The sequence below is a fragment of the Notamacropus eugenii genome, chromosome 4 (assembly GCF_028372415.1).
Source record: "Notamacropus eugenii isolate mMacEug1 chromosome 4, mMacEug1.pri_v2, whole genome shotgun sequence".
Taxonomy (NCBI): domain Eukaryota; kingdom Metazoa; phylum Chordata; class Mammalia; order Diprotodontia; family Macropodidae; genus Notamacropus; species Notamacropus eugenii.
Genome location: NC_092875.1, coordinates 86,225,567 through 86,240,948, shown reverse-complemented (window position 1 = coordinate 86,240,948; position 15,382 = coordinate 86,225,567). Strand labels below are relative to the sequence as shown.

At 40.0% G+C, this 15,382-nt stretch overlaps 1 protein-coding gene across 12 annotated transcripts in view; it reads right to left on the bottom strand.

The window, feature by feature from the left end:
• Nucleotides 1–15,382, bottom strand: part of MROH1 (maestro heat like repeat family member 1) — a 202,163-nt gene that overhangs the window by 138,750 nt on the left and 48,031 nt on the right. For all 12 annotated transcript variants that reach the window (XR_011965678.1, XR_011965679.1, XR_011965680.1 and 9 more), the window contains exon 3: nucleotides 11,403–11,548. Coding sequence is in view for 9 of the 12 variants with exons in the window: in XM_072602683.1 (XP_072458784.1) it covers nucleotides 11,403–11,548 (146 nt within the window). In the remaining 3 variants the exon portion in view is untranslated. The remainder of the gene's footprint in view (nucleotides 1–11,402; nucleotides 11,549–15,382) is intronic.

The following is a 15,382-nucleotide window of genomic DNA, read 5'->3' as shown; positions in this document are numbered from 1 at the left end:
TGAAAACAAATAAGTTGACTGAATTTTTAAAAATATTCAAGTAAAAAAAAAATCATTTTCTTCAGTGAGTTTTTATATATCTTTTCCCATTTGACCAATTCTGCTTTTTAATGAGCTCTTCTCTTCAGTGAACTTTTGCACATCTTTTCCCATTTGGCATATTCTTTTTTTAAGGTATATTTTTCTTGTATCACTCTCATTTCTTTTCCCAATTTTTCCTCTACCTCTCTTATTTGATTTTTAAAATCCTTCTTGAGCTCTTCCAGGAATTCTTGGGCCTGAGACCAACCAACATTTTTCTTTGAGGCTTTACACGTAGCTTCTTTGATTTCATTATCTTCTGAGTTTGTGTTTTGATCTTCCCTTTCACCACAGTAGCTGCAGTCAGGTTCTTTTGTTGTTGTTTGCTCATTTTTTCAGCATATTTCTTGACTTTTATGCTAAAGTTGGACTCTACTCCTGGGGTGGAAAGGACACAGTCCCTGGATTCAGGTTTTTCATGTTGCTATTTTCAGAGCTAGTTCTGAGCATTTGTAGGTTTTCAGTTCTTCCAAGGTGGTATGATTTAAAGAAGGGTATAAGGATATGTTCACTGCTCTCCTATGATCTTATGTGTGAGCAACCACAAGCACTCTTTTCTACCCTGGAACTGTGACCAGAGTCCCAGATCCCCTGTAACTGCATACTCTAGTGTGATAATGCACCTTCCTGCCCTGGCACTGAGAATGGAAATAGTACATGGGCAATGCTCCCAGTGCCAGAAAAAGGGGTCCCTGTAATCTCCTTCTGACCAGTTGTCTGACCCTCTTACCATCTGTGGACTGAGAGCTCTAGAAGTTGCTGCTGCTACCACTGCTGATATAGTTCCCCTGAAGGTCTGCTGCTGGCTTGCTGGGTCAGGCTTCCACTGGAAATGGCCTGTGCTTGACTGTGCTCTATTCTTACCCAGTGAGACAGACCTAGGCCACTAGCCTTCTTGTTCTTGGGCTGGAAAATTTCACCCTATCCTTCCGTTGGTTTTGCCGCTCCAGAATTCACTTTGCAATGTTATTTTAACATTGCTTGGAAGGGAATTTGGGAGAAGTCAGGCAAGTCCACCATCTCTACTTTTGTTAAAATAATATTTGTGTATGTGTGGTGAGTCTGTGTGTATCCAGTCAGCAAAAATATGCCTTCTCACTCTCCCAATCCTCACATCCCAATTAAGAATTAAAGAACAATAAATACCACTACAAGCATGTATAGTCAATCAAAAAAAATTTCCACACTAACCATATCAAAAAAAAAATTGCCTCATTCTGTGCTCTGAGTTCTTCATTTCTTTTTCAGGAAATCAGTAGCATGCTTTGTCATTAGTCCTCTACAATCATGTTTGGTCATTATGCTGATCTGTCACTAATTCTTTCAAAATCCTTTGCCCCTTAACCATATTATTGTCATTGCATAAATTGTTCTGTCTCTGTTCACTTCACTCTGCCTCAGATCATACAAGCCTTCCTAGGCTTCTCTGAAATCATCCCCTTCATTATTTTTTATACCACAATAGTATTCTATCACATGTACATACCAAACTTGTTCACCTATTTTCCAGTTTATGGGCAAATTCCCACTGTTTACCACTTAAAAAGAGCTACAAACATTTTTGTACATTCTTAAGAGTTTGTTTTGCTTAGGACTAATCCCTCCCATAACCCACCTTCCCTCTTAATTTTCAGTCCCCTCTTCTCCCCTTTCCCTCCTATTCCCTGTTGAATAAAATGTTTCTGTACCAAATTATGTCTGTGCATGTATTCTTCTTTTCTTTAACCAGTTCAAATGAAAGTGAAGTTGAAGTGTCAGCTGCTCCCCCATATCCTGATTTGTATAGATACAAGTACCCTAATCAAATAAGAAAATTTTCTCTAACTTTCCCCTTTTTTTCCTCCCCAGTGATGTTAGTGCAGTTTCCTGATTTTTCTCCAGGTTCATTTGACAGCATGTAAATAGAGGGAAAACAGTGGATAGTGAGAGTAATATAGGGCTGGGGCTTGACAGGGCAAGATCAGCCGACAGGGTAAGGGAACAAGGAACTCAAGAAGAGAACACTGTAGAGTTGAACTGGTTCACGAGTAAGGTTCATTAACTTCTTTTGTTTGACCCATTCTAATTTTCAGGAAGTCTATTATGTAAGTAAGGTTTTACACTCCTGGTACTAAATTATTCATTCTCCTTCCAAGTCTTTCATTTAGTTCTCTCATTTATTTCCAAAGTCTTTCCTCAAGGGATCTCATTTCAGTTTTTAAAATTCTTGCTTCAATTATTCAAGGAATTCTAATTGACCTTTGGGCCACACTGTGCTTTTTCCTTAAGGGTGTTTTATAGATCTTGTAAATATATTTTCTTCTAGGTTTGTCTTTAGAGTCTTAGGCATCCCTGGTTCCATAGCAGCTATCATAGATATCTTTTTGTTGATTACTCAATCTTCCAGTCTTACTTCTCAACTGGGACTCTGTCTTAGGGCCAAGTTTTGTGTACTTCTGGAGAATATCTGGGCCTTGTCTGTCCCTATTCTATACTCTCTGGGGTGTTGCTGCTGTTCTCTTTGGGTATTTAGTGTTGTATTCTTCAAGGATTTCAGATGCCATTTAGGCCATGAACCTGCAAACTTTCAGCTTAACCTAAGCATTCTGATCTAGGGCAAAGTCTGATTACTAAACTCTTAGTCTGAGCTCTGTAAGCTTCTGAACCCAGTTTGGACCTGGGCAACAGAACAGCCAACTTAAATGTAACCAGAGTTCCAGTAGACCATGGCTGGCCTCTGGCCCCATCTGCTATAAGGCTTTGCAGATTCAGAGGGACAGAACTGGCTCTGACAGAAAAGGCTCATTCTCTGAATTCCTTGCCCTTCTTCTCAGCTGCAGGCTTCAGGTGGGGTTTATGAACCCAGGAGCAGAATCACACAAGTGCTTAACACTTCTGTCCCTGCTCCTTGTCTTGGCATGACTTAACAACTTCCACTATGAGTCAGTTTCAGGATCAGCAACATAGCTGCAGGTTGACTCCTGTTCTTGCTCCTAGCATGGCACACAGTTTCAAGCCCTGTCCTCACTGGATCTACATTTCTACTCTTAATACCCTAATACCCTTAATATCCTTCATACTCCTAATACATACCCCCAGGCCTCCACCCAATTGTTGTTCAGTTATGTTCAAGTCTTCACATGACCCCACATTCAGGGTTTTCTTGGTCAAGATACTGGAGTGGTTTGCCATTTCCTTCTCCAGTTCATTTTACAGATGAGGAAACTGAGGCAAACAGGGTTAAGTGACTTGCCCATGTTCACACAGTTAATATGTGTCTGAGGCCAGATCTGAAGCCAGCAATGTGAGTCTTCCTGATTTCAGGCTGGCACTCTTTCCACTGCACCATCTAGTTACCCTGTATTTATGCTGAAAAGCTCTGCATGGGATTCCCTGGACAGATCCCTCCCCAGTGTCTGAAAGCTTCTGACTATCTTGCTAGGCTGACCTAGATTCAGATAATGGATGCTAGGGTTTCTCTTAGTATTTCTGGTTCACTATCTGGTATGGTGCTCTTCCTGAATCTTTGTTGGAAAAACTGTGGGAGAGAGCTAGACCATACTAATTCTTTCCACTCTGCTATCTGTCAACTGCCTTAATTTCCTTTTTGAACAGGATTATTAAATTAGGAAATAAGGGGAACACTATGGATATAGTATGCCTATATCTTAGCGAAGCTTTCGATAAAGTATCTTGTACTATTCTTGTGGAAAAGATGAAGAGACATGGATTAAATGACTATAAGATTACACATTCAGGGCTGGTTAGATGGCAAGATTCAGCGTCAATGGTTCAATGTCAATATGTCAGAGGGTGTTCAGGAGATTATCCCAAGGATCTATACTTAGCCCTGTGCTGTTTAACAAAGACTCAAATGAAGGGACACATAGAAAGTCAATCAAATTTGCAACACATAGAGATGAAAGGAATAGCTTAAAAGGAAGGCTTATAGTGTCAGAATCCGAAAGGATTTTGACAAGCTAGAACATGAGGCAGAATCCAAGATGAAATCTGACAGGAATAAACGTAGTACTGCACTTGGGTACAAAAAATCAATTTCACAAGCATAAAAATGAAGTGGTATGATTAGACAGCAATTGTTCTGAAAAAGATCTCAGGGTTTTAGGAGACCACAAGCTCAACGTGAGTCAGCAGTGTGATGTGGCAGTAAAAAAAGGCTAATAAAAGACAAAACTCACTACATTTTCCATCAAATGCATGCCTCTTTCAAACTTTCCCATTTTTATGGATTTTACCAATATCCTTCTAGTCACCCAGGTTTGGCCTTATTTTTGAACCCTTACTCTCCCTCACCCCATATATTCAATTAGTTCCCAAATGTTGTCATTTCTACCAGCATAGAATCTCTACATCTGTCCATTTCTTTCTACGCACACAAACTAGTTCTAGGCCTATTATAGTAATTTCCTAAATGGTGTCCTTCATCCAAATGTCTCTTTTGTCCATCCATCCTTCACAAAACTGCCAAAGTGATTTTCCCAAAGCTGAAGTCTGAACACATCACTTCCCTACTTAATAAATATCAATGACTCCCTCTTGGCTCCAGGATCAACTTCAGGATTATCTTTATCTTATCATTTGTTAATTTTTAATGAAATTTTTATAATATGCATAATTATTAACATAGCAATATTTTATATACAGTATATATGTGAATATAATCCATAAGTAATTGACTACCCATATATTGAGGGTATGCTCAAAAATTTTTTTACTGTTAGGGTATACAATCAAAAGAGTTTGGAGACCACTACTCTAGATAATAGCAAACCCAGCAAGCCTGGGTATGAACTGCTTAGCATGACTATGGATGCTCAATCTTGTGAGGAAGTAGCTAGGTGGCTACATGCTATGTGCCCTCTGGTGGATAATAGGATACTGCAATGTTTAGAAGAAGACATTCATGAGAAACTCATGGCTACAGGACAGGCGGGCTGGACTTGGAGGGCTGTTCAGATATTGCATTCTCTTACTGGATCATTAATACAATGCCTCACTATCTTCCTGGGGCTTGAGTACACAAGCTAATTTGATGTACTTATGTGGCCAGGTGCCACAAATATAACAGGCATCACAAATAGGAAGCTAGTATATAAAATATGACACCAACATGCAAAAAATTGCACCAATACACCAAAATCTGTTATAGAAGATAAGGCATTAAATAAAGTCTATGAAAAACTTGCTAATTCCCTTCAAATTAAATCCACATATACTTGGACATCTGGTGACTTCAATGCAAAAATGGCCATGAGGAGGACAGCAAAATAACATGATGGAAAATGCAGTTGCGTGGTGAGAAACAAGGTCCAAAGGTTTATAGATTACACAGTGTCCTATGTTATTATCAATAATAACACGAAAACTTTTAAAAAAATTAAGAGGCAATGAACATGGCAGATGCCAAATGACATCACAAAAATAAAAGTAATATTTCAGCAGGCAAGAAGTAATTTGTTAAGAATGGTGATAACAAGCTAATAATAATAAGCTAAGAGACATTCCCAAATCAGATGTCTCTGTCAGACTACCAATTTGTTAACACAAAGATCAGAATGTTGGACTTGGAGTCAGGAAAACCTGAGTTCAAATCCAGCTTCAGACACTTTCTAGCACTTAGCTGAGAGCCTGGCACATAGAAGGCATTTCATAAATGTTTACTGACTTACTACTGTATGAGCCTGGGCAATTCACTTAACCTCTCTCAGAGTTTCCTAATCTGTAAAATAGGGATAATACTGTCATCTATCTTGCAAGGTTACTGTTAGAATCAAATGAGATAATGTATGTAAACCTTAAAGCATTGTTTAAATATTAGTTATTATTATTAATAGAAAACTAGAAAAATAAAAATGAGAAATACATGAGAAAATATATTGAACTGAATGAAACAGCTTCAACACGACCTATTCAAACAAATTGCTGATTACAAAAAATGGGAAATAGATGAAAAAATGAGCGCTGATGCAAAATAACCATTTCTTTAGAAGTTTAACTAACAGAAATCAACTGCCAAAAAAAGGAGACAAAAAGAGCCTAGAAACCAATTTAGCCAGCAAATACTCACTCTCTTTGCTATACATAAAGATAAGGTAGCCAAGATCAACACTAATTTGGGATTTAAATAGCTTTGCAAAATCCTAGAGGATGGTAAAACATTATGATTAATTAGTATCACTTCAAAAAGCTTCAAGAAGCAGAAAAGGGAAAAACAAAGACCCAACCAAACAAGGCCAACAGACAAAAAGATGAGAGAAAAGTTTCTCAATAAAAAATCTTTTCATAATTTTGAATTATTATTCAGAACAGTTTGGCCAACTCATAGCTCTAGCTGTTCAGGACAATAATTTGAAACAACACAAGAAATTTGATTAAATTTTGATTAAGCAACTTCACTACTCACATTCCTCCAAGGATAAAGACACAAAGGTCCAATATATCCCAAAATGTTCACAGCAACATCTTTTATGTTAGCAAAAAACTGAAAACAAAGTGGCTGCTCCTTCACTGGGGAGTGGCTGAACCACTATGGCCCACCTCTAAGATAGCCACTTCCATACCACACTGCTGCCTGAGCTTAAAATATTGTTCTCATCTCTCCCTAAGCAGAACTTTGGACTCTGCCCTTGGGACACAGGACTCTGAATACTGAGAATTCACTTTATTTTGCTCTGAACCAGGCATTCAAGCTCCTTCCTAGCTACCATTTCCACATCATTTTCCCTAGGCATACTTCTTTTCCAGGGCCTCTTTATGCAATGTTGCCCCTATTAGAATTGATTGGTTGGTTGTTGCCCTTTCTTCTAGAAGAGGACCAAAATGACATCACCATGATAAACTCAAGTTTCAGTGTGTCCGATTGTGGCTGATCAGACTAATATGAAATTGGAATGCTCTACCACAGATAGTCCATGTGAATATTTGGGGTGGATACTCCAAACTTGCTCATCCTACATTTACTTTGTGCTGTCTCAAATCCGCTTTGTTCACAGAGCACAGCATCCTTTCTGATGTGGGCATGCCATGCTGAGCAGTCCTGTGCCAGTGTTTCCCATGTCCCACAATCAATCCAATAAGGACTCCTAGAAGGCAAGGACTGTGTATTTGTATGCCCATGTATTGCCACAATACCAGGCGTAGTAAGAGTTTAATAAGTGTTTTATCTATATATGAATATAATAAGAATATTGTTATATAGTAAGAAGATCAAATATGAAGAATTCAGAGAATCATAAGATTTAGATTGAATGAAAATAGACAGAACCATAAGAAAAGTATACACAATGACTATAACAACATGAAAATCTCACTAACAAGAAGTTAATCTCTGAATGCCTGAAAAACCAAAAATAGAATCAGATAATGAAACACAACTCTTTCCTCTAAGCAGAGGCAGAGAACTACTAAGTGACCCTGGACAAGTAATTTAATTTCTTCCAGACTTTCTTAATTCAGAAAGTTCAGTCTGATGGAAGTTCAGAAATGACTGTGATGAAAAAGCAAACGGCATCAATATAGAATACATAAAGGTAGTTCTGCAAGAGCAGTCATTAGCAGGCAGGGAATCAGGAAAGGCCTACAAACAGATGAGATCTGAGCTGAATCTTAAAGGAAGCTAAGGAAATCAAGAGGTGAGAGAACAGTGCATTCTAGGCATAGCAGACAAGCCAGCACAGAGATGGGAAATGGAATTTCATGTTTAACAAACTCCCAAAAAGCCAGTGTGGCTGGACTGTAAAATCTATGGAGAGGAGAAAGGTGTGAGAAGTCTGGAAAGGTAGAAAGAGGTCAAGAAATGAAGAACTTTAAATGCTTAACATGGGAATATATTTGATCCTGGAAGTAGCAAGGAGTAATTTGAACTCCTTGATGACAGGGTTGGACCTAGGCTTTAGAAAAGTCACCTTGGCACAGCTGAATGAATCCAATGGTTTAAAGTGGGGAAAGATGAGGCAAGAAGTCCAATTTGGAAGACTACTGCAATAGTACTGATGAGCAGTGTGGTAAAGGCCTGAACTGGAGTTCTGGATTTATGAAGGAGAAGTGTGTAAGGAATGTGAAGGCAGAAAAGACATAACTTGGCAATGGACTGGATATGCAGGATAAAGTCCTGGGTGACTAGGAGAGTGGTACTCTTAATAATGAAGGGGGATGGTTTAAGAGGAAAGCTAATGAGTTCTGTTTTGGACATGTGAGGAATTAAGGGGACTGGAAAAGCAAGTGGTGGTAGGAATTAAATGAACCACACTGACTCCATTTTGTGACTCCACTGTGGATTTAGCTCAGTTCCCTTTCTTTCTATTCAATTATTAGTCTAGTCCAGTTTGTCTTGTGAGAAAATTTTATTCAATTGTGGGAATTGGGAGAAAACTTTACTGTATTATTTGAACCTAGCCCTGAATGGCTAGGAAGCTGGACCACCTCTATCTGCTATTACCCTTAACTAAGGACCTAAGTTATGCTGATCAGAAAAACATGGACCCAAAGACTGATACAAGGAGTTTTCTCACAATTGCACATCTCAATCAACCCCATATGTCTTATCTGAAAACTGGTTCCATACTGATCAATCAATTACCATTTCCCTGTTCCTTTGACTGTTCACAGACACTTGTGGGGAGTGGGACAAGTCTTTTTTCTGATTTCAGGGAATTATACCTGTTCACTCTCCCCCTCCCTGATGGAATCCTAATAAAGTTGCCCCCAGTCCCAACAGTCTAACTTCTTTATGGGCCCCACTGAATAGCAGGCATGTCCTGATTTAACCATGCAATCTAGCTTTAACTACACCACAAGTCCCTAGACTCAATATAACCACTGCCCCTATCTAGCCACTGCTAGCCCTCCAGATCCAATTCACATATATTTAAACAGGTATATTCTTGTACTCAATCACATCATCCATTTAGCTCAAGATAGACCCACAATACCTATCTATCTTGACCAGACAGGACCACAATAGCTCGCTAATCAGAAAGCAGCATTATCACAGTGTTTGACCACTGAACCATAGAAGGGATCTAGTCCCTATTACCTAACCCTTAACAAGTTCCTCCTGCCTTTTAAATATTCATAATTTCTGTTACATAACTGCATCTTTACCCTATAAAAATCTGTCTTTCTTTCTCTGAACTTGCTGGTTCTTCTTGGAACCTAACCTACTTCTGAGGGACATCAATTCTCAATAAATGCCTATATTTGGATTGGAGGTGGCCTGACTCTGGTGGTATCACCACAACACACCATGAAACTGCAATATCCCAACTTGAAAAGTCTCTAATGTTTCCTCCAATTAGAAATCAGATTACCTAGTCTTGTATCTTGGTTGTTTTCTTTAAATTAATTGGTTTTATTTGACTGTTTTTAATGTATAAAAGTCTGTCTCCCCCTGTATTCAGGGACCAGTGCCAAAGCTAAGGAAGGCTTACTGGTACTGATTTACTGGGAAATTGGCATGCACTAATCAATAAATCAACATGATCACATACTCAAATCTTTGTTTCCTTGGTCATTATGTCTTTTGTCCACTATACATACTGAGTCTGAGATGCCTACAGGACATCAAGTCTCAGATGTCCAAAAGGCAGATGATGAAGCATAACTGTAGCCAAGCAGAAAAGTTAAATCTGAAAATCATCTGGAGAGAGATGATAATTAAGCCTATGGAAACTGATGAAATTACCAAGTGAGATGATATGTAGGGAGAAAAGAAGGTAGCCCTAGACAGAACCTTGGAAGATATGGTTAAAGGGAACGACAAGAAAGAAGAACCAGACAAAGGAGAACAGGGAATGATCAGATAGGTAGGAGGTGAACCAGTAGATAAGAGTGTCAAGAAAACACAGAGAGGAGAAAGTATTCAAAAAGAGGAGCCAATCAACACTGTCACCTACTACAGAGAGATCAAAAAGAATCAGGACCAAGAAAAACCCATTAGAATTTGCAATTAAGAAAGCATTTACAACTCTGGAAATGGCAGTTTCAGTTGAATGATGTGGCAAGAGGGCAGATTTCAGAGGGTATAAAAGACTGAGGGAAAGTAAGTGGAGGAAGGCAAGCTATATGGTTTTCTCAAGCAGTTTAGACAGCATGAGAAGAGATACAGGAGAACAGCTAGTAGAATTGGATTGAATGAAGGCTTTTTTTAGACTGGGCATGTTTATAGGCAGCCGGAAGTAGTCAGAAGATAAGGAGAAATTAAAGATAAGAGAATAAGGATGATAATGCAGGCAATTTTCTAGAGAATATTGGATAGGATTGCCTTGGCCAAGAAAAGAGCCATCCTTTCATCTGATGCTGGAATGAAAGGGAAGACAGTAGAAGATGTCTGAGTGATAGATGAAGAGGAAGGAAGAAAGTAAGGTCATGTTCTCAATTTTTTCAGTGAAATATGAGATAAAGTCTTCAGCCAAGAAGGTAGGGAAGGGGTACAGTGGAAGGCTTAAGAAGATGAGAAAGTCTGGGAAGGTTACCATGGAGAGTGGGGTAACAAATTACTTAGGGAAGAACGAAATGTTTGTCTTATTGCAGCAAGGGGCTTGCTGAGATTAAATAATAGTAATCTATAGTAGGTCCAGTCACCATAGTTTTCTGATTTAGTCCAGCTTCATAGCAGTAGAAGTGTAGTTCCCATTCTCCATTTATGTAAACTCTTTGAGGACAAGGACTTTCTCACTTTTTGTATTTGTATTTCCAGTGCTTAGTACAGTGCTTAGCCTACAGAAAGCATTTAATGCTTTTTCATCCATTCAATAAAAGTGAATCAAAGCACAGGGAAGCTTTGTCTGTTATTAGGAATCTAACGAGGGTGACTAGCTTGGATGCTCATGCTACCTGGGGGACAAAACGCAGAAGAGAAAATGTTGATACAAAATCTTTTACAGCAATCAAAAATGCACCTGCAAGTTGAGCTTCCATATTACCTCAGGCAGCCCAGAAATAAAAATACGTTCTTCCACTGATGCTTAAGAAGCAACAGAAAAGAGCTCTTTAACCCTCCTGGGAACACTTTCCCAAGCATCATGTTTTAAATCAAACAAGGAACTTACAGAACCAGAAGATATTAACTATAGGGAAAAGAAATATACACAGAGAACAGCATCTGCCTTAGTAAGAGAAAGGAACATATAACCAACTTTCTGCAAAGTCAATGAGGCAGCACTGACAGGAAGATATGTTTTGGAGAAAAAGTATGGCAGAAGAAAATCCCAGCAGTGACAAGACAAGACCCTGGAAATTATCCCTTTTCCTTGCCCTAAGAAACCTAGCTTCTCCCAGACCTACTTCCTTGATTACATACCACAAGTTAAAGGCTACAGTACCTTCTCATGCTGCCGGAGATACTCATCACAGGCATCAAGAGTTTCTTCAGCTTTTGATTCTCCAAGGTAACACAAAGAATTGCAAAGCTGCTCTTGCACTAAAGGGTCCTTGTCTGTGACTGCATCTATCAATGTAGTGGCAAGTTCTGAAAAAAAGAGAGTACAAGCAGACTTTATGATTCAAGGAGCATAAAGTTGTATGCACTAGCCATTTTGCCCTCACAATTTCTCTCTTTCCCCAAAGCCATCCTAATCCAAGGCCCTTAACAATCCATACTTGGGTTATAATAATAGCTTCTTACTTAGTTTTCCTGCTTTCTCTGTTACTTAACTATAATCTATCTTGTATACAGCTATCACTCAACTTCCTGATGGATTTTTTGTTCCACAATCAGAACCCATGCAACCTAATACAGCTGATCTTCCACTACTCTCTATTACCAAATTTCTGCTGTAATCATGCAAGACCTTCTACACTATGCTCATTCCCATCTCTATACCTTTGCTCATGCTGTTTCCCCCTTCCTGAAATGACTTCTTCCTTCCATTCTAAAATCCTCAACTCTTTCATGGAAACCTGTCCCAATAACTCCTTCCATCATGGTCGTTTTCTTATTGACTTTTCAGGGTACTTACTTGTCTTTAACAAAACATTATTGTACTCAATTATTTATATTCAATACTTTATTTCGTGCTTTCATAGAGTTCTCAATTTTTCTGATGAATGACATGAAAAGTGGAAGAGTCACTATGATGTGTGGAATAGTGAGTTAATTACAGAGATGTAAAAAGATTGCCTTCTTGTAATGAAGGCCCAATTGAGAGTATGTAACGTAAATTTAGTTTTTTTAATGTAAAAAGCATTTTATTTTTCCCAATTACATGCAAAGATAGTTTTAACATTAATTTTTTATAAGATTTTGAGCTCCAAATTGTTCTCCTTCCATCCCCCCTCCTCAAGACAACAGGAAATCTAATATATGTTATTACATGTGCAATCATTTCAAACATATCTCTACATTAGTCATGTTATGAAAGAAATAGAAAAGGAAAAAACACAAAAAAAGAAAGTGAAATAATATGCCTTGATCTGCATTCAGACTCTATCAGTTCCTTCTATGGATGTGGATAGCTCTTGCCATCATGAGTCTCTTGGAATTGTCTTGGATCATTGCACTGCTAAGAGCCAAGTCTGTCATAACTAATCATTGCACAGCATTGCTGTGTAACATAAGTTTGTAGCGAATCTGGTCAGAACAATTGCCTGATTTTCTCCATCTTAGTTCAGCAGCATGAGTGAAATAAAGGCAGCAGATGGAAGGAGTAATCAAACAGGCAAAATCAGCAATAGGATAAGAGGTGTGTGTTCATAAGAAGACCATGCCATCAGAGAAATGATGACATGACTTGCACTTGACTTTGTTTTGAGTGAGGGAGGGCTGTGTAGGTCACCAGCCTCACTTCTCCTCCACAGCCATCTGAATCCAGTGACGTGATATTCCTCAGGATGACTGGAGATGACCCAGGATGAAGCAATTGGGGTTAAGTGACTTGCCCAAGGTCACACAGCTAGTGAGTGTCAGGTGTCTGAGGTGAGATTTGAACTCAGGTCCTCCTGACTCCTGCACTGGTGCTCTCTCCACTGCACCACCTAGCTGCCCCAGGATAAGAGGACAAGGGATTCAAAAGAAGAGGATGACATAGTTAAACTGGTTCACCAAGAGGTCAAGATGGGGAGAGGAGCATGCCTAATGATCTGGGAGATTACTGAGGGGGCAGGTCACCATATGGACAAAGAACAGGATTGAGCATTATAAGGTAGAGGGAGAGGTGGAATTCATGAACATGGAAGTGGAGTATCTGTGGTGATGGTAGGATCAAGGGTATGACCATCATTGTTTGTGTGCCTGAGGTGGGGTAGAGGAATAGGTCATGAAAAATGAATAAGTTGAAAAAGTAGGAGGTTAAAGTGCTTAAGGAAGAATCAATACATATGTTGAAATCCTCTAATATGGAGGCAGGAATTGGGGAGGAGAGAAAGTATGAGCCAAGTACTGAATTCTGAGGAAGAAAGGGGAGTATCCAAGACATAGTCTACCAGAATTTTGGTTCGGTGGTAGATATGGGTTGAGGGCACCTCAAAGGAGGAGAAGTTATTGAGTGATGGTGACAGAGGGAGAACCTGGAACTGGCAATGGGAAGAAAGAAATATTTCAACTCCCCTACCTCAACTAAGGGGAATGAGTGAAAGTGCAGCCAGTACTGGAAAAGGTGGCCATGGAGAACATGTCATCAGGGAGAAGCTGGGTCTCAGTGAGAGCCAACAGATCGAAGGAGTGGAAGAGGAAAAGATCTAAGATGAAAGCAAGCTTGTTGCCAATGGAACAGGTATTCTATGGAGCACAGTGAAAGGTGCAGGTAGTGTTAAGTGTGTGATATCGTAAGGGAGGGGTAAGAAGAATAAGCAACTGAGGATGAAGAATGGGGCTTGAATGATAACCTCCAAGGGTTCAGAATCACTGGGATGGGGAGTTCTTGACCTGGAGGAGTTTGTCCATCATTGAAGAATTTAGATATATTTTCTTTTTTAAAAAACTGAATGGGGGGGGCGGAGCCAAGATGGCAGAGTACAAAGACGCACATATGCTACCTCCGAACCCACTGCCCATAAAATATCTGTAAAAAAAGAACCACCGGCGAATTCTGGAGCAGCAGAAGCCACAGAACAACGGAGAGGACGAGATTTCTGCTCCAGAGAGCCTGAAAACCTCTCGCAAAAGGTTCCTCGCGCCCTGGACCCGGAGCAGAGCCCAACCCTGCCTCAGCGGCGCAGCGGGGAAAGGAGCAGATCTAAGCAGGCTTCAGGGATGGAATCTCCAGTGGCCGCGCAGGTCCCCCACCCACAGGTGACAAGGGTCAGTGAGAGGGTCTCTTTGGTGGGTCGAGAGGGGTGTGGGGTGCCCCCATAACTCAGGCCCCCTTGGGAGGCAGCAGAGGAGGTGGGAGCAGACCAGGGCTCCCCAAGCAGGCAGGAGCCTGGATCCATTGTTGAAGGTCTCTGCATAAACCCCCTGAGGGAACTGAGCCCGTGAGGCGGCCCTGCCCCCACCTGAGCACCTGAACTTAATCTCACACTGAATAGCAGCCCTGCCCCCACCCAAAGCCCTGAGGCTGGGAAGCAGCATTTGAATCTCAGACCCCAAGTGCTGGCTGGGCGGATATGGAGGCAAGGTGGGGGTGGAGAGGACACTCAGAAGTCAAGTCACTGGCTGGGAAAATGCCTAGAAAAGGGAAAAAAAATAAGACTATAGAAGGTTACTTTCTTGGTGAACAGGCATTTCCTCCCTTCCTTTCTGATGAGGAAGAACAATGCTTACCATCAGGCAAAGACACAGAAGTCAAGGATTCTGTATCCCAGCCCACTCAATGGGCTCAGGCCATGGAAGAGCTCAAAAAGGATTTTGAAAATCAAGTTAGAGAGGTGAAGGAAAAACTGGGAAGAGAAATGAGTGACATGCAAGCAAAGCATGAAAAACAAGCAAACACCCTGCTAAAGGAGACCCAAAAAAATGCTGAAGAAAATAACACCTTGAAAAATAGGCTAACTCAATTGGCAAAAGAGGTTCAAAAAGCCAATGAGGAGAAGAATGCTTTAAAAAGCAAAATTAGCCAAATGGAAAAGGAGATTCAAAAGCTCACTGAAGAAAATAGTTCTTTCAAAATTAGAATGGAACAGATGTAGGCTAATGACTTTATGAGAAACCAAGAAATCACAAAACAAAACCAAAAGAATGAAAAAATGGAAGATAATGTGAAATATCTCATGGGAAAAACAACTGACCTGGAGAATAGATCCAGGAGAGACAATTTAAAAATTATGGGCCTACCTGAAAGCCATGATCCAAAAAAGAGCCTAGACATCATCTTTCATGAAATTATCAAGGAAAACTGCCCTGAGATTCTAGAACCAGAGGGCAAAA